General features: G+C 47.2%; 1 protein-coding gene across 1 annotated transcript in view; it reads right to left on the bottom strand.

Annotated features, from left to right (window-relative positions):
• The window catches only part of ephb2a (eph receptor B2a), a 45,584-nt gene extending 35,364 nt beyond the window's left edge, over positions 1-10,220 (bottom strand). The window contains exons 1-3 of the mRNA XM_062540345.1: positions 10,200-10,220; positions 7,295-7,359; positions 6,322-7,006 (exon numbers count right to left, since the gene is read on the bottom strand). Of these exons, the coding sequence (XP_062396329.1) occupies positions 6,322-7,006; positions 7,295-7,351 (742 nt within the window). The 5' untranslated portion in view covers positions 7,352-7,359; positions 10,200-10,220. The remainder of the gene's footprint in view (positions 1-6,321; positions 7,007-7,294; positions 7,360-10,199) is intronic.
• Positions 10,221-11,219: the final 999 nt, after the last annotated feature.

The raw sequence follows: 11,219 nt of genomic DNA, 5'->3' as shown, positions 1-11,219 counted from the left end.
TCATAAAATATATATTACAGCACTGTGTGGAGCTGTTAACTGGAACATTAACCTTTAAAATCACTTCACATTCAAAATGGGCCCCTAAAATGTCAGGACTCTTCACGTCCCCTTTAAATGTTCTCTGCCTCTGGTCTTCGATGACAGGCTTTGCGAGGGAGATGGATTGAGTAAAAAAAAAAAAAAAAAACAGTCGCTGCTCCCAATTCACATTAAGCCTTTCAGTATCATAATACATATTTGATTATTTGTGGGTCTGAACAGATGTTTCCAGCACTCTTTCTTCTTTTTTTTTCTCGAAAATAACTGAAAGCATGAAAGGATAAGACTGTCTTATCCTTTGAGAAGAAACATCCCCTCTGACTTACATTTGCCTTTTAATGCTCTCTAGTTGGAAAACTGAAAAAAAAAAAAACTCTCAGAAAAAGATTCAACCCGTTCTACTTTTGTGCAGTTTATTATCGCGGGAAAATTGTAAATTTACAGATATTTACAGCTTAACTAATGTCCTGACAAAATAACCCAGTTTGTACAGATAACTGGCTGTTAAGATTATTTATGTGCCGTGTCCGCAGAATATTGGACAGTGAGTGACCGAAGCTCTTCACAGCCATCTGCACACTGAGGTTAAGCTACATGCTGCATAAGCAAGGTGTTGTTTTAAACCTCATGCTTCGCTAATCTCAATGTGACCTGCCTTTTATGGGGCCTGTCACCATTAGACATACATGTTGTTTTTCTCTGCATCGAGAGGACCGCTGTACGACTGGGGAAGTGGGAAGGGGGAAGGGGGGGGGGGGGGTGTTCTATTGGAACCTACTCACTGGAAGAAGAGGCCTCGCATCCATTTGGATTATAATTATTTTGACTGACGTCATTGTTTCCTCGCCATTCATTTCGGTAATGACTTAACCGCCATAAATAATGCAACTGACCAATAAATCTGGGCTGTAATGGGAACTGAGGTGTTCTAATAGTGCGCAGGGGGATCCTGGGCCTGGCAGCAGCACCTGTTATGTTCTCGCCAAACGTCTCAATCAAAGCTGCGGTAAATAACAGTGTTTATCTCCGGGAAATTCCAGACCACACTGTCTACCCATGACATCACGATGATGAATGAAGATGACTTTCTTCCCCCCCACCTCCCCCGGTCTCCTGCAAGCCTGGAGCCTAGCTTACCTGATGTTCTGACGAGAGCAATAACTCAAACTTCCCCGCCGCCCTTCCCCATCTTTTTGAGATGAGGGTGGGTTTGTGTCAGTCTGCAATTTTTCTTCAGTTCTCCATTAACACACCATTGCAAAGAAAAATCAGAAAATTACACGGACAACCTTTGTACAGAGCCATGCTTGCACCATCTCATGATCAAATTGACATCCCTCACACCCTTACTGGACCTTAGTGGACCTTTGTGTCTACTCATGGAAAAACAAAGCACGCCACATCCCTATAAGCCCCAACGTCGGTCACTTGAGAGTCGTGAAATCCAGGCCCGTGCTGAGGGAGTTCTGCAGCGGCCTGCTGAGGTGTTTGATTGGTCCGCGGACGAGCCGTGCCCTGCGCCCGTGTTTGTCCATTACCCAGTCGATGGCCGCCCAGGGAGGCATTAAAGGGGCCCTGCAATGCTCGCTCAGCGGTGCGCCAGGGGTGCTCAGGTGCGCATAGTAAAGCCCACCACGCCGCTGCGGAGCGGCTGCTTCGGGCAGCAGACGGCCGGCTAATGGCCTGTGCAGATTACACGATTTCAGCCTAATTTTGCCACCGTACTGTTGTTGTAGCCGACTTCTCAGACAAATTCTCTGTGTCATGCCCGAATATGAAAGGTCGAGAACGATGCCTGAGGAGGAGTGCATCTTGTAATTTGACATATTCAACGACCAGCGATTTATTGTCTGCGACGTTCCCCGACTCCAAGACCACCAGTCTAGCATGCTAGAATTTTTGAGGAATCTCCTACGACTCCCGTGTTGACTATGACAACATGCGACAAGTAAGATATGATAGGCTGGTAATATGGCATGATCTTTTTTTTTTTTTTTTAAGATTATTTTTTGGGCTTTTTATGCCTTTATTTGGACAGGACAGTAGAGAGAATGACAGGAAGTGAGTGGGAGAGAGTCAGGGTGGGATCTGGAAAGGACCACGGGGCGGGAATCGAACCCGGGTCGCCAGCGTACGGTGCAGGTGCCCCAGCCAGTTGCGCCACTGCCGGGGCCATATGGCATGATCTTAATAATATTCATGTCATGATGTAATATTGCCAATCTCCTGACCAACACGTGGCAAGAATTGATGGTTCTCTGATCTCCTACTCTGACATGTTCAATTGTAAAAGACCATCATGGAAGACAAAAAAATGGTGTAATCTGCAAAGGCCATAAGTGCTCTTTGGGGATTAGAGACTCGGACGCCCTCCCCTCACAACACACAAACAGGGGATGTGAGACGTTACACAATCAGACCTGCACAGACCTCCTGCTGAAGTCATTTAGAAAGGGGTTAATGCTACACCACACCCCCCTCCTCCACATGCTGGAAACAGAAAACAAACTCTCACCTAAGATGATATGCAACCCTGGCAACGGTGCAACACAAGAATCTGTTGTTGTTTATTTCCAAACACCATAATTTATCGTCAGTGATAAAAACACAACCGAGACCAGTGGGGCTGGTGATAGCTGTGTGCGGAAACTGTAAATTTGGCACCCGCCCCCCCTCTCCCCCTCCCCTTCCTCTCTCTAGACAGACACTCTACCAAGGCCAAAGGGCTGAGGTCTAATTATACACTAATCTCAATGAGAGTGGAAACAGAGAAGCTTGCAGTGAATCAGAGCTCCTTGCGCCACATCATGTCTTTTCACTCGGTCTCTTTTCTTTCACCTCGCCAGCCGCCGGCAGGTGGGGAGCTGCTTTTGTCCTCAGACTCTCCAGAGACTCTCCTCAAAAGAGTCATCACTACATTGTATCTCTACGTACGTGTGTGACAAACAAAACTCATTGAATCCCCTGAGTCCTTCAAATCCCTGCATCCTTGAAAAGCTGCCTTTTTTGTTTTGAAGGGAGCTTTTTTTCCCCCACTGTCACCTTAAGCCTCCACTTAGGTGTTGAGGCCTTGACGTCTTCGCGCAAAGTGTTGAACCAATGCTTGTTGACAATGGTGCTATAATCAAACTGAGTCATTCTGAAAAGATTTTCTTTAGGAAGAGGAGAGCTAGCACACTAGGAGAAGTAGCTAGAACAGCCCACTACCCTCCTCCTCTTCCACACACACACACACACACACACACACAAAATGGAAAATGGTCTGCTTCAGATGCTCATATAATTGAAATCTAATCTATTTCTATTTCAATTCCCTAAATATAGGCAGAGTCCCAAAGGCAACGATGTGCTTTTCCCCAGGAGGTGAATTCAGAGCATCCATCCATCCATGGGTTTTGTTCTCACTGTCTCATTGACTGCCAACAATGACAGCAATTGTGCCACTGACCTACTCCTAAAATATTCCCCCATTAGGGTCACATGATCGGCTCCTGGTCGATTAAGCCATTGTGATATCATCAGGGCAGGCTCTCTCTCTCCGCCTACGGTCTGATCTGCAAATCCCTTTGTCCGCATGCAAATCCTCTATAACAAGCCGCAAGTAGATTCATTAGATTTTTTTGTGTGTGCTTACATGGCTGTGTGTGTGTCTGTAACTGTCTATGTGTGTGTGTGTGTGTGTGTGTGTGTGTGTGTGTGTGTGTGTGTGTGTGTGTGTGCGTGTGCGTGTGTGTGAGAGAGAGTGTGTGTGCATGCGTGTGATATTTCAATCAAACCGCTAGGGAGAGTGTGTGTGTGCCCATCCAGTCTGCTCTCGTCCCCACTCCAAATTAGGCAATTAGTACTGTCATTAAAGTGGTGGCAGTGCGGGGGCTTAACACCAGGGGAAATAAAAGAGACAATCTGCCGCGCGTTCGCCCAGGATATTGCCGATTTCCATCCTTCAACCCCCCCCCTCCTTCTCTCTCCATACCCCCCTGCTGCCGCACGACCCCCCCTCCACAACCCCCCCCCCCCCCCCCCCCCCCAGATGGGGAGACATTAGTAATTTATATTCTGTCAACAGTGCTCTGGAGAACACTGCCCAAATCATTTCCGCGTTTCAGCTCGCTTTTCCAGGAGTGTAATCATATCTGCCTGTCACCAGAGAAGAAAAGGGCGAAAAAAAGGAGAAAAAAACACCTTTTTCACAAAAAAGCCCTCTGTTCATTCCCACCTACCTGGCCAGTATAGAAATTGACAGGAGGGGGGTCTTTTCATCGCGCTGTCGACGGTCCCTTTGGCATATTGCTAACCTTCCCGGTTTTTTTTTTCATTCTGGGCATGTTGCTTTGCATACTGTGTATACAACAGTCTTTTTGACCATTTATGGCATTTCTGTCTCTCTCTCTCCCTCACTTTCAATCTCACTCTTTCTCTCTCCCTCTCTCATGTATGTGTGTGTGTGTGTGTGTGTGTGCGCGCGTGTGTGTGTGTGTGTTTGTGTGTGAGCGTGCGTGCGTATGTACATGTGTGCGTGTGGGTGTGTATGAGTGAGTGTGTGTGTGTGTGTGTGTGTGTGTGTGTGTGTGTGTGTGTGTGTGTGTGTGTATGCGTGTGCGTGCGTATGCATGTGCGTGCATGCATTGGGGTGTGCGTGTGGCACTGCATTCATTACTCCAAATCAAATGGACACAAAGGAAGTGAACTATGAGCATTACATGAACAGACAAGGGCAAAAAAAGATAGACAGGGGAGGAGAAAGAAAGAGAGAGCAGAAAGAGAATGTGTGTGTGTGTGAGCGAGAGCGAGAGAGTGAGAGAGATGGAGACTGAGAGAGTGAGTGAGAGAGAGAGAGAGGGAGGGAGGCTGTGTATGAGAGAGAGAGGGAGACTGAAAGAGAGAAAGAGAGGGAAAGAAAGAGAAATATCATGGCCAGATGCCCACTGAATTCTTTTCATTGTGAGCGAGTGAATACTGCATGTCTGCGGGGCCTGTCTTTAGCCTGGCACGGCGGCGTGACACATCCTGGTGTTTACAAAGACAGGACACCGTGTCCCTTCTACCCAATTAGTCTGGGAAAAGGCATATGGATCAGATATCGTCACATTAGTGGCCTGTGGAAACCATGTTAACCTTACATATCTCATCTAATGTGCTGGCCATTCCAAACATTGTGACATGAACCCTTGCCTATATCCATCTCTCGTACATACTAAGGGTATGTACTGTATTATTTAATCTGTGGATGGCAGAACCATCATGGCAATGTCATATTTAATGAATCACATGTGTCACTCAAGGTTCTGCTTCTATTTTTTTTTTTTAAATAGAAGACGTGATGCTATATTTATACTCCAGCTCATAATTTATCAAGGCACGGCACGGTGTGTAAGCACTGTCTGCTGAACTCCTAATCAAGATCAGTATCATCAACAGATCCAAAATAAGCTCCCTACTGAGGCTAGGCCTTCATTAAAACACCCAGGCTGCAGATTATTCACACTCCTCTACGCTTGATCACCCACAAAGGTAAAATATTAGCTCACATCATACACATTCACTCTGCTCATCAGGAGAAAGCAGCTCTTGGTACAACTACTACTACAGTCATTTCCTGTGTAAGCCGCAGGAAAGTGTTTTATGCCAGTTAAAAGAAACAAAACCATATCAATACCATATTAACTGCTTCTGTGTATTACTTGTGTATAAATTGAGCAAAATCAATGTATAAGCCGCGGCAAATAGTTGGGAAATGACGGTACTACTGCAACTAATACATGACTCATTATGGACTTCTGGACATGTGTTTATTCACTGAATATTTGCAGTGTCAATAGTAGTTCAACTTGCCCATTAAAACCTCTGCCATCCAACTCAAGTCAAGATAAAAATGATTGTGAATGCATGTGCCCCTGTTTGGGGTTTGGTACATAAAGAGAAGGAGGGTGCAACTTTTCTTGAAGTAGTTTCCAACTGCTCCACTGAATCTCAATGAATATCCACACAAACGCACAAAGTAATCAGTGACCACACTGCAGCAAGGGCAGAGGCAGACATCCCGGTTCCAGAAAGTAAAAGTATTTAATATAGTACTATAAATATATAGCCATATATTTTTCTCTACCTGTGCACTTAACACAGATGATATCACTAATTATCTGATCTACCTGGCTGCTAATTAGGATGAGCTGGTACAGTACACTAAATGGCTGGATCAAATGCTTGGCGGGACTTTTACTTTCTGACCCCTAGGATGTCCACCTCTGGGACAAGGGTATGAGTATGAAGCTGCGTTACCTTTGCAGACCGTGCCGTTCTCCACCGACTCGTGGCCCGACTTGCACATGCAGCGTCCGATGGGCACCATCCACTCGCCGTCGCCGTTGCAGTAGAGCTTGATGGGCACGTCCACTTCCTCCCCGTTGGGGATGCACGAGCCCCTGGCCGCCACCAGCGAGGTGCTCTCGGCGCCGGACAGCGTCTCCTGGAAGACGGCGCCGTTGCGCACCACGCGCGGGCACTTGCGGTAGAAGACGCGCACGGCGATGATGGACATGCAGGCGCCGTAGTCCTGGAAGGCCAGGTAGTAGCCCTTGCGCGACACCGGCCCGAAGCTGCGCACCTCCGTGTTGATCTTCATGACGCGGCCGCCCAGGTCCACCTGCGAGAAGCTCTCGTCGGCGGCGATGGTGTCCACCTTGATCCAGGGGTTCTCCATCCAGGCCGGCGACACCTTGGTGGCGATGTCCGAGTCGGCCTCGTAGTAGTAGAGGTTGAACGTCTCCTTGCAGGAGCCGGGCACGTTCGGGATGCTGCTGCAGTCGCGCACGGAGAACTTGATCTCCACGTGGATGCGCTGCGCTCCCCCCCGGAGGATGAACTTGGTGCGCACCCAGTTGTTCTGGTGGGTGTCGAAGACGTTGCACACCTGGTAGGTGCGGATGGTGTTCAGGTTCTCGTCGTAGCCGCTCACCTCCTCCCACTGCCGAGGGTGGAAAGCAAGCAGAGCCCTCGGTTACAGTATTTCCCAACAGATGGGGCATAATCATCATGCATAATACACACATGGTAAAAAAAAACACTAAGGATTTATCTAACAGGCACTGGGAAGAAATATGGATTTAGTCCAGCACTCTGTATTGTGCGTTCATCTCCTTAAAAAAAATCGGCAACATATCTGCAGTTGCTGGGGATCTAATGATCCCCACTGATGATCTCACATGTGATCACTGATGGGTGTAATCCCTGCCCTAATCCCAATACCACTCACCCCTAACGACGGGTATATAGTCCAGCCCAACTCTGCAGTGGCTGTTGTCGAGTCCATTAAAATCTCTGCAGAGAGGAACAAAAAAATCATTAGGTTACACAAATAAATGGACATGGTACACCAACACCGATCAATCAGTCTGCTGTAACGTGCCCCCCCCCTCCCCACCCCCACCCCCTTTAATGTCAGCTGCTTGGCTGCTATCATTAATATCATTACAATTCAGTTTTAATTAAATACATAAAAAGCACTGATGTCATTCCGGACCTGAGGAGTGATTATGGGCCATTATCAGTGGTCAGGCGGCATAATAAAATGGTGATTACAGCTCGGCGAAAAAGCACCGTGTGGAATAATATTGGGTCGCTTTAATGGGTCGATAAGGAAACATGCTGCGCCTTCCTCCTCCTTCTTCTGGCTGTTATTAATATGCGGCAGTAAGCGAGGGCCCTCTGTAGATCAGAGGTGTGCCACTGCGGGGATGATGGATCGCCCTGTCTTCTGACATCTGTTTCTCCCTCTCAGCCACAGCCCGGGCAATTTATAACTGCCCAGTGTCCAGACGAGGGTTCGCTGGTGCCGCCTTCGCCGCACCCTGGCTCACAGAGTCCCCCGCCACTGCCGCCTCCCTCCACGAGCAAGTAGGACAAGGATCCCTCTAAAAACGCCCATGTCGTCCGACACGTATTCAATTATTCAGCCGGCCATATTCGAGTACTAAAGGCGGACTTGATGAGTCGGTGATGGGGGTGGGGTGGGGTGGGGTGGGGTGGAGTGGAGAGGGGAGTGGAGTGGAGAGGGGAGTGCAGCTGAAAGTTGCTTGTGAGCTGAGGCTACGAGGCTACGAGTGTTGAATACAGTTGGAACTTTCCAAGATAAGATCTGGCGTAGCTTTCGAAGATAAAGAGATGTATGAGTGTGAGTGTATATGAATAAAGTGTGTGTGTGTGTGTGTGTGTGTGTGTGGGGAGGGTAAATCGAGGTGGAACTTTCGTAGATAAGACCTGGGAGGAGATGTATGAGCACACCTGCTTGGACATTATCATCTACAACAGCTGTTCTCCTTCTAGATGAGACGACTAGGTGCTGCCTTCTGTGGCCTGGGCTCACATGGAAAAGAGACATATGTCTCAATGATTGATGTACAGTAACTACCTTGGCTAAAAGGATACAAAAATAAGTAAGTAAATAAATAAATAAATAAGGCTCCTTCTTATGACTTAATGTGTTCAACCGCAGGCACAGTCACATGTAGAACAGCAATACAAAGGAACTACCATAACTCTCCCGACTTCATTTTAAATATTGCAAAGAACGCTTGCATAAAACATACTGAGCTCTGAGAGAAGATTTTGCCAGAGTCAACGTAGAAAGCTAGTAACACCATTAGACTGAAATTATGCCTTTCCCTATAAATGAAGGCAGCAAATGTGTGACCTCTTGAATGGAAGCAATTATCATACACTCGCACATTACTCTCTTAACAGACTCGACCGTAATAGATGACTAGAAGGTCTTGTGCAGTACACACATAAAAGTCATAAAAGCCCAAAAAAATCAACAGCCTGAGTACGTGGCCGTGGGCACACATGCGTCCCTTCTGACCCAGGGCTCTGGGAGCGTAGAGAGGAGGCTTCTTCCGCCCATGGAAGGCAGCCCTTGTGCCAAGCTGGCCCTGAGATCCATGTTAAACACTGGCTCAACACAGGCCCAGCTCTTAAGTGTCTCATTTATATTTCAGGAGCTTCTGCAGCTAGAGGAAAAAGCACGGCCCTACCCAGCGCGGTGACAGTGGAGTGGCTGTGTGTGTATGTGAGTCAAACAGCATTGCACTGTCGTCGTGTGTGTGTGTGTGGGGGGGGGGGGGGGGGGGGAATATGTTATGGATTGTGGGTAGGTAGGTAGCGCAAGTTTATTAAATGTTCAGTCTGTGATTTGTAATACAGTACATTTCTGTCAAATTCAGCAAATTGCTCTTCAAGGTGCTCTTCTAGCTGTCTCTTCTGTTTGTGTGCTCAAAAGACTTAGTCATTGTACCCCGTCCTGGTTGGAACATCAATAAAATATCTAAGACCGAGACATACGTACACTATTGAAGCCCACCAGCACTTCACTTCAGGATCACAGGAGAAAGTGGTTCCATATGATTGGCTATTGATCTCAAACATCGAACAACCGTTCAAACAACCTTGCACCAGAATCGCAGACTGCACCTTTAAATGTGGATGTTTGCTGTTTGAACGGCAAAAGTTGTGGCTATACCTCCTCCTCCTCCTCCCCTTTCCACGTGGGTCTAATGACTGAGAAACTGAACTAACCCCCACTCCATCTGTCCACGCATTCCTGCAAAACAGACAGGACACTCTCCCTCTTTCCCTCTCTCTCTATCTGCACCTCTTTCAGAGCTTCTCTCTTCCCTTTCTCATCTCTACCTCCCTCTCCCTCTCTCTATTGCTGTCACACACTCACACACATGCACTCTGGGTCTTTCTCCCTCACTTGTAATGTCTCACTCCCTTCCTCACTCACTCAAGCGCACACACACACACACACACACACACACACACACACACACACACACACACACACACACACACACACACACACTCCCCTCATTTTCTCGATATTCGTAATGAAAAGTAGGCCATCGGGAGCCCAAGTCCAGCTCATATAATCCTTACAGGCTGCGCCACGCTCTGAGCGCCACATTGGATTAATCCCACGGGGGAAACGCTTGTGCTAGTCTCCTCTGGATTTTAGGTCAGCGTGCCAAGACGCAACTTCTCTGTCTCTCTCTCTGTCACTCTCTCTCTCTCTCTCACACACACACACTCACACTCTCTCTCTCTCACACACACACACACTCACACATATCTCTCTCTCTCACACACACACACACACCTACATTTTTATTTGTCATTCCAGCTCTTGTTTGTGCTGTGTGTCACCCACGTTGTGAGTGATGCTGATGCATGGAGGGGAGAGGAGGGAGAGAGGGAGAGAGACTGGCTGGGGAAGGATACCCAAGCTGGGATGGGGCCCGAGGATGAGCTGGGCTCTTCTGGAACAGCTGAGGCTGGACACTCGGCCACTGTAGAGTGCCCCGCACACACACGCACACACAGACCTGAACACACACATACATACACACACACACACACACACACACACACACACACACACACACACAAAGATATACTAACAGATTGTCATATTTGAACACTCATTTCACACACTCATCACTCAAACACACACACACAAATGAGAGGGGAGGTCTTTTCTGGCTTGCTGCCCTCTATCACCCAAGTGCACATGGGGACACATGCCTGAAATGATGGAATTAACATGACCAACTGCACACACACACACACACATACACACACACACACACACACACACACACACACACACACACACACACACACACACACACACACACACACACACACACACACACACACACACGGGGACACATGCTTAACGAACACTCAGACAACTGAACACACATGATGAAATTATGGAATTAACATGACTAAATACACACACACACACACACACACACACACGGGGACACATGTTTAACGAACACTCAGACAACTGAACACACATTATGAAATGATGGAATTAACATGACCAAATGAGATTGTTGGGAACATACTGTATTGTCAACAACACACTGAAGTAAGCAATGTCTACAATGCAATGTTGTCCAATTGCATTTGTTGCCTACATACTGTAGGGTAAACAAGTTTGGTCTTCACCACTAAAACTAGATGACATGAACAGTGATGTTATGTGTTGAACTGGAATGGCTTTTAGGGATGAACTGTCAAATCAGACAATCATGTCTATTATTCAACAGAAGGAAGTAATTGGTAAAAAATATCTTGTAAAAAAAAAAACTTGCCAAACATACTTAATATTT

The sequence above is a fragment of the Sardina pilchardus genome, chromosome 7, assembly GCF_963854185.1.
Source record: "Sardina pilchardus chromosome 7, fSarPil1.1, whole genome shotgun sequence".
NCBI lineage: Eukaryota > Metazoa > Chordata > Actinopteri > Clupeiformes > Clupeidae > Sardina > Sardina pilchardus.
The sequence above is the reverse complement of the archived record's forward strand: the minus strand, read 5'-3'. Positions and strand labels throughout refer to the sequence as shown.